This window comes from Nelumbo lutea, chromosome 2, assembly GCF_056320005.1.
Source record: "Nelumbo lutea isolate HS-2025 chromosome 2, American lotus-T2T, whole genome shotgun sequence".
NCBI classification, from domain to species: domain Eukaryota; kingdom Viridiplantae; phylum Streptophyta; class Magnoliopsida; order Proteales; family Nelumbonaceae; genus Nelumbo; species Nelumbo lutea.
Window position 1 is genome coordinate 52,140,849 of NC_142685.1, and position 13,033 is coordinate 52,153,881.

At 37.6% G+C, this 13,033-nt stretch overlaps 1 protein-coding gene across 2 annotated transcripts in view; it reads left to right on the forward strand.

The window, feature by feature from the left end:
• The window catches only part of LOC148870662 (uncharacterized), a 30,199-nt gene extending 17,371 nt beyond the window's left edge, over positions 1–12,828 (forward strand). Inside the window, exons 4-6 of one of the 2 annotated variants that reach the window (XM_088971276.1) lie at positions 5,560–5,725; positions 9,535–9,808; positions 12,029–12,828. In XM_088971276.1, coding sequence (XP_088827402.1) covers positions 5,560–5,725; positions 9,535–9,808; positions 12,029–12,220 — 632 coding nt within the window. In that variant the 3' untranslated portion in view covers positions 12,221–12,828. The remainder of the gene's footprint in view (positions 1–5,559; positions 5,726–9,534; positions 9,809–12,028) is intronic. The other variant, XM_088971277.1, reaches the window with a different exon arrangement.
• The last annotated feature ends 205 nt before the right edge of the window (positions 12,829–13,033 follow it).

The following is a 13,033-nucleotide window of genomic DNA, read 5'->3' on the forward strand; positions in this document are numbered from 1 at the left end:
CAGAGGGAAGAATAACTTTACAAGGAAATGTACTCATTGTGGTAGAGAGGGACACACTGTGAATTTCTGTTATGATTTACATGGCCCTCCTTCTAAATGGGCTAATCATGCTATAGCAGGTGAGGTTGATATCAGTGACAGTAAACCGGTAGACCGAACTCCTCTAACATCTACATCTACATCTACCTTTGGGAGGGAGATGGTGAGCGTACTGCATGATGAGTATGAACGGTTCCTTCAAACTACTTCACAGTATACCACTGCCACACTTGCCCAATCAGGTATTGCTTGCATGCCTCACTTGCCCAAACTACTCTCCCTGGGTTATTGACTCTGGAGCCTCAGATCATATGACCGGGACTCCAGGTGTGTTCTCTTCTCTTTCTGAAACCTCCACATCACAGACTGTTACACTTGCCAATGGGTCCTCATCCCCCATATGCGGTGTTGGTAATGTTGACATGGCTTCTGTTTCCTTATCATCTGTTTTATATGTCCCTAAGTTTCCATTCAATCTTATGTCTGTTAGTAAAATAACCAAAGCTCTTAACTGTTTTGTTACCTTTTTTCCTTCCACTTGTGTTTTTCAGGATCTCAAGATGGGGAGGAAGATTGGTGGGGGGCATGAAGCTGGTGGATTGTATTATCTTGACAGTGGTGGATCTTCAATTGCTCTTTAGACTTCACTTACTCCTCTACAAGGGCATTGCCGACTGGGACATCCATCTCTCAAGGCTTTCAAGATTTTGGTCCCGTCATTGAGTCATTTGTCAGTTTTGCAATGTGAGTCATGTCAGTTTGGGAAACATCGTCGTGTGTCCTTCAGTTCAAGAGTTGAGAGTCGTATGTTGAGTCCTTTTTCTTTGGTGCATTCAGATGTTTGGGGTCCAATCAAAATAGAGTCTTATAATGGGTACAAGTATTTTGTTTCCTTTATTGATGATTGTTCAAGAATGACATGGATTTACTTAATGAAAGAAAGAAGTGAATTGTTTTCCATTTTTCAAAAATTCCATGCTGAAATACACACAATTTGGTGTTCCAATCAAAATTCTCCGTTCAGATAATGGTCGTGAATACTTTCTTACTTCATTTCAACAGTATTTAGAACAACATGGCATTATTCATCAGACATCATGTGCATTCACCTCTCAACAAAATGGGGTAGCTGAACGGAAGAACCGTCAGCTTCTTAAAACAGCTCGGTCTATTCTTCACCACATGAATGTTCCTAAACGGTTTTGGAGTGATGCTGTACTCGTTGCATGTTTTCTCAATAATCGAATGCCCTCCTTCATCCTTCATGGTCGGTCCCCCTTCTCTATCTTGTTTCCCACTTTATCTCCACTCCCATTAATTCCTCGTGTCTTTGGTTGTGTGTGCTTTGTCCACAATCTGAGCCCTGGAATAGACAAGCTAGATGCACGCTCAATTAAATGTGTCTTCCTTGGCTATTCATGGACTCAAAAAGGGTACAAGTGTTATAATCCCATTACCCAGAAGTGTTGTCTGCCCTGATGTCACATTTTTTGAGTTAGTCCCCTTCTTCTCAAGTCCTGAAGCACCTTCGTCTCCACCCGTCCTTCCTCTTTCTCTTCCTCTTCCTGTCAGTGATCCAGTTCCAGATGCTGTTGTTGGAGTAGACTCATCACTTCATCCCGTGCAGATCACCACAGAACGTCCACCAATCCGGCAAGTGTATACACGTCGAACAACACCGGCCCCTCCTCCAGCTTCTACCTCATATGCAGATCCTCTCATGGCTCCTATTGTTGAACCTTCAGACCTTGACCTACCCATTGCCTTACGGAAAGGTAAACGCAGTTCTACCCTTCATTCCATTTCCAATTTTCTTTCATTATCTCGTCTTTCTACCTCACATCGCCAGTTTGTTTCCCTTTTATCCTCTATTTCCATACCTAACAATGTTCAAGAAGCTCTCAGTTCACCTAATTGGCGGCGGGCAATGGAGGAGGAACTTTCTGCTCTTCAACATACTCAAATGTGGGAACTTACTACTCTCCCACCTGGTAAGCATGATGTGGGTTGTAAATGGGTGTATACTGTGAAATACTTGCCAGATGGTAGTGTGGAGCGTCTGAAGGCCAGACTTGTTGCTAAAAGTTACTCACAATTGTATGGAGTGGACTACATGGAGACATTCTCTCCGGTGGCTAAGATTGGTTCTGTTCGTGTACTAATTTCCCTGGCAGTTATGTATGATTGGCCTCTGTTTTAGCTTGATATAAAGAATGCCTTTCTCCATAGTGATCTTGTGGAGGAGGTATATATGGAGCAACCACTTGAGTTTGTTGCTTAGGGGGAGGATGGTAAGGTATGCAGATTGAAGAAGGCAATTTATGGGTTGAAACAATCGCCGCGTGCTTGGTTTGGAAAGTTCAGTGAAGTGGTGAAGAGTTTTGGAATGAAGCAGTGCAAGGTAGATCACTCAGTGTTCAGCTATGACTCAGAAGCTGGGAAGATTCTATTAGTGGTCTATGTGGATGATATTGTCATTACTGGCAGTGATAAATTGGGGATTGGCAAATTAAAGGTATTTCTGCAAAATCATTTCCAAACAAAAGATCTTGGAACATTGAAGTATTTCTTGGGAATAGAGGTTGCCAGGTCAAAACAAGGTGTAAATCTGTGCCAAAGAAAATATGTTATTGATCTATTGGAAGAAACATGACTGTTAGGCGCAAAACCAACTGAGACCCCTATGGAACCAAATGTTAAGTTGAGCAGTGGTACAGGAGAAGTATTTGAAGATCCTAGAAGGTATAGACGACTAGTGGGGAAGCTGAACTATCTGACTATCACGAGACCCGACATGTCCTTTGTAGTCAGTGTGGTGAGCCAATTCATGCAGAACCCTCGTATACCTCACTGGGATGCAATTCTTAGAATTGTGAGGTATCTGAAAGGAGCTCCAGGCCGTGGACTATTGTATAAAGCAGGAGGAAAACTTGAAGTAGTGGGGTATACAGATGCATATTGGGCAGGCTCAGTGAATGATAGGAGATCTACTACGGGCTATTGCACATTTCTTGGAGGAAATCTTGTGACGTGGAAGAGTAAAAAGTGGACGGTTGTGGCCAGAAGTAGTGCTGAAGCTGAGTATAGGGCCATGGCACATACTACCTGTGAGTTAGTGTGGTTGAGGAATCTTCTACAAGAAATTGGATTTCACATGGATAAACCAATGAGACTGTATTGTTACAACCAAGCTACACTCCATATCTCATCCAATCCTGTATGTCATGAGATAACAAAGCACATAGAGGTTGATTGCCACTTTGTGAGGGAGAAGGTCCTTGCTGGGGAGATAAACATAGAACATGTGGGCTCGAATGATCAATGGGCAGATTTGTTTACAAAAGCTCTAAACTCAGGGAAAGTGAACTATCTATGTAACAAGCTGGGATTATATGACATATATTCTCCAGCTTGAGGGGGAGTGTTAGAGTGAGCCGAATAGGGGTAGTTTAGTAATCTCATGTCAGTTAAGTACTTTGCTTATGTGGCTGTTTTATTAGAGTACTTTGCCCCACACTTAAGTGAGGGCAGTTTAGTCTTTGTAAGTGTAATTAGAACCTAATAAACTTAAGGGGGTCGATTGAATGGGAGACTAACCAGTTTCGACTAAACCCTCCTGTTCTCTCTTTCTCTTGTCTTCTTCCTCATCTTCTTCTTCCTTCTTCACTGGTTCGGGTTACTATAGCTGCTCCAAAACAGTACAGAAAGTAGAGATGGGTATAAAAGTGAGTTATCACCCCATCTTAGATACAAGTTGTTTTATGATAGAGGGAACACATCTTGGATGCAATCAACTATGGTCCATAGTCTCTGTCTTTGTTGAACATGAAGAAATGTTAGAGGTTTCTCTGTGGGTTTGGCAAGGATAAATATTTCACAATGTATCAATCCATAGTGGCCGATATGTATCGCATCAGTGAGTCACTGATACGCGAAATACAAAGAGTTTTGGGTTTAATCAGTTTCAGGGGGGCAGCCAGGCATTATACTAACTCCCCTGAACATAAAAAAATATAAGCTCTCTCTTCAAAAGTCTGATATGCCCCATCCAGCGTATTGAATTGTATCGATATTTGGAGTCTGCTTAAGGAAGTTTATCTTTTGTCCATAACATTGGGAACTACTGGAGATTGGGGTGAGCAAGAAAAACCAAAAAACCAAACCAAACCAAACCGAAAATTCCGGTTAATCAGTTAACCAATATAAAAAACCGGTGGTTAATTGAACCGACCGGTATATATATTATTCATATATTTATGTCTATTATATATCATTTATATTATTATTATTATATATATTTTTTACAATCTATATATTTTATTATTTATAATATATAATATATTATTTATTATTTATAATATAATGTTTTATATGTATTTCTTATTTTTTATTATATATATATTTAAAATATATTTTATAAAGTCAAAAAACCCTAAAAACGACAAACTAAATCAATAAGCTTCGGTTCAGTTTCGGTTACCAGTTTTCCAAAAATTGGTACTACCGGTTAATTGAACCACGAGCACCCCGAATTGGAGATGCCAGTAATTGGGCATTGGGATGATGTACAGAGCCAGGGATGAGATTCTGTTGTTGGAACCAATTGTAGGTAGCACCAATTAATGTTCTCTTTTTTGAGCCTAAGGTGTATACTAATACCCCCAAAGGCCATGCTTGGATTGAGGTGATGTTGTAGGATCAATTTTCATGGGTACTTCCTATCAAGGTTTCATAGATTGGAGGATTATTTTTAAATTTCAAGGTTTCTAGGTGCTTGGATAGAGTAATTTGTTTGATTATAATATGGAGGTAATTGGAGTAAAAAAGTTGCTTTGTTTATTTAGAGAAGACTGTCATGCTGGGAGATCAGTCTTTCCCATTCTCTTGATACGGAGAGATTAGTACTAGAAGGTTACCCCGGTATTGTCTTTGGATATATCCATATATGGTGGTCCTCCTCTGGCAGGGTGCAGTGAGGTGCCTCATGTTTTTGATGGGACTGGGGTTGGCACTCTGTTGAGGTTATTGGGCAGCCTTGTGGCCACACCAAACCTTCTCACTGGGTTGACATGAAAAAGAACCAGCCAAAACTATATCTGAAGGCCCAACAAGAAGGCTTGGCACATGAACAGGGGTACAAGTATTCAGTGGCTCTCTCAAACCTTCCTAATGAGTCATTGGCAGCTGTAACTTGGCCATCTTTTAACTCCAGGTAAGCCTTCCAGAAAGAGAATAGGCTGGTGGCCAGTAGCATTGCGGTCATCATTGGCACATGGTGTTCTCCTTTTTTCACTCATTCTAGGAAATGAAAATCCAAGTCATTTTGGACAGTTTAAGCCTATTAGCTTATGCAACATCTTGTACCAAATTCTTTCTAAGACCATTTCTAGAAGGTTCAGCATGAATGCATGATATTGCCCAAATGGATTGAGAAACATGCATTTGAAGTTTATTGCAGTCACTGCTTATATTATTCATTAGTTCTTCCTTTTCTTTATTGTGACCTATTTGTCTACACAGGGGGAGATGAACAACAAGCGACAAACAATTGGAAGGGACTTTTTAGCATCTCCTCGTATACACAGTATTTCAATGTGGATGCGGATATTGTTGTTAACAGGATTATCGGTTCAATGAATCCTACCAGTGGAAATTTTTTTGACAAGATTGAGGCTAATCCTGATCTGTGAGTTTCACATTTCTTTAGCTAATATTTGGAAGAAACACATCATTATTATTATTATTATTATTTTATTTGGTTAAACTTTCTAATTTGATTTTTACATGTATTGTGAAAATTTCCTTGAAGAGCTTAAGCCTTCATCTATATTCTATTTGGTTTATTTTTCTATGCCAATTTGAAACCCTAATAAACGAATCTATTTCCATTTTGGTTTAACTGATCAAGTGCAAATAGGGTGGGCATCGTAAGAGATTTGACACCAGAAGTTGCCAGTCAAGGGGATAGAAAAGATTTTCCGCTAGCTTGATTGATGGAAGTCATATTAAGCTAGTTTAAGTTAATGGAAAGACAGATATTTCTATGAAAAATCATGAATGTTAAATGATTAAACAAAAAGACAAGTTGCTAAGAAAGTGTGCTACATATATCTTAAAAGTCAGGAAATTTGGAAATGGTGGACAGAATTCCAGTTTGTAAAATAGAAAGGGCTTTAGGCCTATGATGCCTTCATACCTGTACAAGGGTGCCATATTGTTTTGGATATTCCAATTTTTAGTGTAATTTTGTATATGATACCATATCCAGCTGTATCCAGCTAACATAGCTTTAGGTAGGGGTGTCAATCGACTGGTTTTGGTTTGGATCCAATCCGATCCAAACCTTATCAAATCGGATTTGGATGGTCCATTATAATTATTGGATTGGACCAATCCAAAATAAATTGGTCCATATTCTTATTGGCTTGAATTAGACCTAAACCAAATTTCCAATAATACAATCATGAGGCCAAACCCTTGTCCAATTTGAAATCAATCAAAACTGAAAACATAATAAAATCACTTTTATGAAAGTACTTTTACGAAAGCACTTTTACAAAAACATTTTTATAAAAGCACTTATAAAAGTAATTTTATGAAAAGTATTTTTACGAAAGCACTTTTATAAAAATAATTTTACAAAAGCATTTTTACAAAAGTACTATTATGAAAGACTTACAGAAGTAGTTTTATAAAAGCACTTTTATAAAATCACTTTAATAAAAGCACTTTTACAAAAGTACTTTTACACGAAAGTACTTTTATGAAATCACTTTTACAAAAAAACTTTTATGGAAGTACTTTTACGAGAGCACTTTTATAGAAGTACTTTTATGAAGGCACTTAGAAAATCACTTTTATGAACTTTTACGAAAGCATTTTTACAAAAGTACTTTTGTGAAAGCACTTTTACATAAACACTTCTACAAAAGTACTTTTATAAAGGCACTTTTACAAAGCACTTCTACAAAAGCACTTTTCCGAAGTACTTTCAATAAAGTGCTTTTGTAAAAGCACTTTTTTGAAAATATTTTTATCAAAGTACTTTTACAAAAGTGTTTTTTCAATGCTAAAAGTGCTTTTATATAATTTTTGATATTTCATTCGGTTTGGATTGGATTTGGTTTGTATTGGATTTGGACTGGATTGGGTCCAGTCCATTTATAAGTGGACTCACATTGGACTGGATCAGGTTGGACCAAATCCGTCCAATTGACACCTCTAGCTTTAGGCAAACCCATACCTTCCCTGGATGGGTACACCCAGTTTGTAGGAATATGGAACCCACCTACCCACCCTGGTGCTATAATTTTGTACAGCAAAGGAAAACCTTCATAGTTACAAGTTGAAGGGGATAGAAGAACTAGGGACAGAGTTGGAAGATTGAAAAGGACTTGGGTGGAAGTAATATGAAATGATTTAAGTGCCCATAATTTAACAATTGATATGGAATTGAACAAAATGGATTGACAAAACAGGATCATATCGCCGACCCACATACTACCTCTCAGTGTTTAGGGTTTCCTCAATGGTGGTAAAAAGAGAGAAAATGATGAGTTTTTTTTTTTTTTTTTGGTGGGAGCCTAGGGAAACTAAGAACATCTAAACTGCCTTTGGTTCCATCTACTGATGTGCCTGAAGATATCCTTGATGTGAAGCTGATTTTTACAGAAAGTGGGGGTTGTCAAAAGTTTCTTGTGAAGTAGACTTCTTTCTGAATGCACATGGATTACAGCTGATGACTTGTATTTTTTTTTACCAACAAGAAATTTAAGATTTTATTAAATGATGTTAACTCTGGTTATTACAAATGAAGCAGTTCCACTCCCAACTGATTACAACTGTTACACCAGCGCCCAAAACAACTGTTGTCTATATACCCCTTGTTTTGCTAGAGTATTGGCTATCCCATTTGCAATCTTTCTTACTCAATTGAAAATGATGTTCAGTTTTTGTGTGATGCTTTCTATTTCCCTAAACTCATGATTATAGATCCAAGGCACAAGCTGTTTATTTCTGGCTCAAGACATGATCAGCCTTGAATCTCCCTCTACTTCCAAGTGCAGAAAATTTGATTGTTTAGCAAGCTTTAAACCTTGCAACAGCGCCATCAGCTCAGCTTTCAAGGAATCTCCCAACCCCAGGGGTCCTGAGAACATAGCCAGCACTTTCCCCATCAAAATTTACTTTCACTTTATTAGTTACTGGGAGCTACCACTTCAGTTGAATCAGTCCAAGCTCCTATAATGTCATTCGCTGAGAAGTCTTTGAATATGTCAAGAGTCTATCCATTATGTTGCTCTAACTTTTATATTTTCACATATTTCCCCTTTAGATCTACTTTTCTCATTGAAGATCCTCCTATTTCTTTCCTCCCAGACAGTCCACACTACTGCACCCGATTTGCTTTCCACGTAATTCTTCCTCTCTTTCTTGGTTGTCTTAGGAAACTTGGGCTGAATAGGCTCGCTACATCCTGTGGAGAGACCCACCTGCAACCAAAAAGAGAACAACAGAATTCTCAAATACCAAGTACAAAAGAACAAGAAAGCAACAAAAGAGATAGGGATTCACCACTTGCTAGGCAAAGGAAGCAAATGTGAGGTGACAAGGATTCACCACTTGTATTGTCTTAATATAGATCTTTATTAATAGTATAATGCCTTTAACTTGATAGGGTTGTGTTCTTTTAAGCTTGGGAAAGATGATGGGGATCAGTCCAGACGTTTTTTTTTATATCTTCTGAAGGGCTACACAATGCCCGGGGGGCGCAGGGGGGGTAGCCCATCCCCCAGCCCATAACACCCCTAACCCGGGTGCAGGTGGGATTCGATCCTAAGTCTCCACTATGACCAGGTGCAGGTGGATTTCCATTGCAATAAATAACTTTGCTAATTCCTTAGGAAGTTTTGGGGTCTCAAGGGAATTAATTTCTTTTGTGGGGATCACCTGGGTTGTGGTGAGACTTGTAAAGTATAATTAAAAAAACTAGGACTTGTCAGCAAAATTCTGTTCTTGCAACTTTCTGCTCTGCTTTCGAACAGCAAGAAATGATTGTTTTTTATTAACAAAATTTCTATTTACAGTTTCTTATAAAGAAATTTATGCAAAAATGTTGATCTTATGCTTCCTATGTCTCATCATTGTCTCCAATTGATTTTGGTTATAATGGAATTTCTTCTATATTTCATCAAAGCTTAGAATGTTTGCGCACAATAAATTGCAAATTTTGCTATATTGGAATTTTTGAAATATCAGGAAAATATTGAGAAATATTTGATTCTTTTACTCTAGGGGTTTTTTATTTTGCCCCTTGGAAAAGTGAAAGTTTTAGGGAAATTTTGAACCATGGTTTGAGGAACTTTTTTCCCTCTATTGGTTATGGAAACTTGTTTTCTGGTTCAAAGATTAGAGCCTTTGCAAATAATTTCTTCCCCATAGCATTCCTAATTCTAATACATGTTTTGCAATGATGGTACATTTTGGTGACTCCAGTTATGGGCTGATTTGGATCTCCGCCACTTTGGTCTTTTTGCTTGCTTCACTTGGTAATTGTGCAACCTACCTGATACACAAACAGACTAATCATAGCACGTCATGGAGCTTTGATGTCAGTTATGTAAGTGTGGCAGCATGCACAGTGTATGGTTATGTGCTTGTGGTGCCAACAGCATTTTACTTCTTGCTTCAGTATCTTGGAATAAGTGCAAGCCTTGTGCGCTTTTGGTGCATGTGGGGATATTCCCTCTTCATCTTTATTCCCACCTCTGTAAGCCATTCCTACCTTTTGACTGTGACATCCATATCATTCGCATTTACTTTACTGAATCATGAAAGTTCAATCAACATGTATACTGTCTTGAAACTTCAAAGACTTCAAAACTTGAAGTCAAAAATTTATAAGCATGGAAAAACTCAAAATTTTATCCAATCATCATCATCATCATCATCATACTAGTTTCTTTCTTTCACCCGTTCTTTTCTTTTCTTTTCTTTGCCTTTTCCTAGGATAAAAATTGAGGTTCAACCCCTCTATTTTCTGAAATTTCTTTTCTTCCATTATTTTCATGAATATGTTGATTTTCTATGTTTCAAATGAAGCTCATACATTTTTTGTGAAGATTGTAAACAACTAATAGCGAAAGATGGTTGTTGCTTATTATAGAACCTAAGGAATTACCCCAAGATTCATGGATTTTATTCCGTAAAATCCATCACCTAGGTGACTAGACAACAATTAATAGTAAAAGATGAGTTTTATTAAAAATAAACCATCACCTAACCTCGCCTTGAAAACTATGCCCCATTCCCTTTGGCAATCAAGAAATACAAAGATAGCTTAACATCTGGAGCAATGAGTTCACATGGTTGCAACACTTTATTTTGACCCTCCAATAAAACATGACATGCTATCAACCAAATGAAAAACCAAAATCACCCAGTAAGTGCATTGTGCTGTTGCTACCCTAAATAACATACTAGCAACCTGCTAACATATAGAAAAATAGAAATTGCCTCTAGGGTCTACTGCCTTTGACAATTTAGAAATGTCAAGGTAGCCTAACATGTTGAATGATGAGTTCACACTACCACAACACTTTCATGCAACCCTCCAGTAAAACATGTGCATGTTATCAATCAAATGAAAAACCAAACCACTAAACGAGTAAATGCCTAGGTGATTTGGTTCCAATGAGCTCACATGATCACAACACTTTCTTGTAACCCTACAATTAAAAGCAAACATGCTAATTGTAAAGCTATGTGCGTGAAGGTGGTCTGTACCATGAAATCTGAGGAATTTGTTGATGGTTTCGACAGAGGAAGGGGAGGAAAATGGAGGAAAAGAGCAGTGGCCAGACCCCCAGAGGGGCTATCTACATACCCTCTGGCGAGGGATTAGGCCAACGTAGTTCACTAGAGATGGAATTCTGGCAAGGGAAGATGAATAAGGCTGCTGGTTGCAGAGGAGAAGAATGAAGAGAGAGGAAAGGGTCTAGCATGGGTGCAATGGATCAAGAAGGTCCAAAAGGGTCTCTCCAAAATGGGTACAGAGACCCCTATTTATAGAGTTTGGGTGGGCTGGAATCTAGAAGTTTCTTCATCTAGATTATTCTTATTTTCTCTAGAAGTCTCTTTGCATAAGTACATAGACCTGGGTTATTTGGTTTTCATGAGTTCACACCAAATGATACAAGAAAAACCCACTATCATGTAGAATAGAGACTACCTCTAGGGTACTACCTAACAATGATAATCAGGTAATACCGAGGCAGAACATGTACAGTGACACCTAGGCGATAAGGTGCATGAAGGGCTGCCTCTCTTAATTGTCAATATATTTTTTATGTGGTGCTCTTGGATACTTTTATATTCTCAACTTTTTGAGATTATAATAATAAAACAAACATTGATAAACTAAATTTTTTCAGTTTGAGTTAAAATACTAGTTTCTTTTTATTATTTTTCTTATTTGTTTGGGTTCAATCAAGATGTATACTATCTTAAACCCTTGAAGACTTCAAAACCTAAACTAATATGCACGGAAGAACCCAAAATTTTGTCCAATCAACACATTGATTTTTTTCATTTTCTTTTTTCATCATTTCTTCTTTTCTTCCATTTTTTCATGAATATTTTGATTGTTTTAAATAAAGTTTATACTTTTTTTTTGTGAAGATTATAGACAATTAATAGTAAAAGATGGTTATCGCTTGCTTTGGAACCTAGGGAATTACCCTAGGATTCATGGTTTTTATTCAAAAAAAAATCTCATTGCCTAGGTGACTGGGCAACAAGGTGCCCCCTATCACCTAGCCTCGTCTTGGCACCTTGAAAACTATAGTCACATTGCCTTAATTTCTGAATTGCCTATATCTATTTCTTTTCTTTTTCTGAATTACAGAAGAACAACTTTCGTAGCTTCTCCCTGATTTATTTTTGTATTTTATTTTGATTTCTAATGCATTAAGCTTTTTATGATTTTCAGTTTCTTCTGATTATTCCGGTCGAGCTAATTCGATGGATCATCATTATTCTTGTCTCTGTAGCATCAGCTTGTTTTGTCACCCTAAACCTGAAGTCTTACATACAGGGAAATGATCTTATGTTGATTTTGGTGTCATCATTTGTTTTGCAAGTTGCTCTAGCACTTTTCATCAAGATATGGTTCTTCCCATAAGCCTGAGTTGCTCATCTTCTTGTAAGGGCTAAAGGACAAACTTCAAACATATATTTTATGTTCTTTCTGGATATGATACTTTCATGGATGTGGTCATACATCTTTATTATTTTTGCCTCTGGAAGTACTTCGAAAGCAAGCTCTGTAACAGGATGCATGACTATTTGGAGATGGTTGTTCTGTGCATCTAGGAACCCTCTTGCTTGTTTGCATTTAAGTGCAGACATGTATTTGACACTGTAAGAGAAGAAAGTTGCACTTTGAAAAAGATGGGTTATTAAGAGGAGATTTCGATAGAGAAGGAATTGCACTTCAGTAGAGGATAGGTGTGTTTGATAAAGAATGGTGTTCTAGTGATGTCTTTCAGGGGGTGTATTAATCTGAGTGGATTAAGCTTTGACAACTTCTAACCTCTAAACTTTTTAATACTGGGGAAAGATAAACGAAGTTTGGGGATATTGAGGTTGTTTTCGTTTTAATTTTCCCATCTATGTATATTAGTTTATGAGGGTGAATTCTATCATGCTTCATTTTGTTTCTCACTGATTTTTGGTGTGCATTGGATGTTTTTGAACAATGGAATTTATGTAGACACTAATTTCCTTGTACTGTGTTGTGTCATGGTAGAGCATTTGAAGAGGGGATAAGTTTATAAACTGATGTTTGGTCTTGTACGTAAATTGGAGAAAAAAACCAATGATTTCGTTGGAAATTGATGTTCAATAGAAAATGAATTACATTCCCAATTTTCCTAGTGTTTTGCTTAATTTGGAAAACAATCCTAAATGATTGAAAATATGAGTTTTGTAAGCC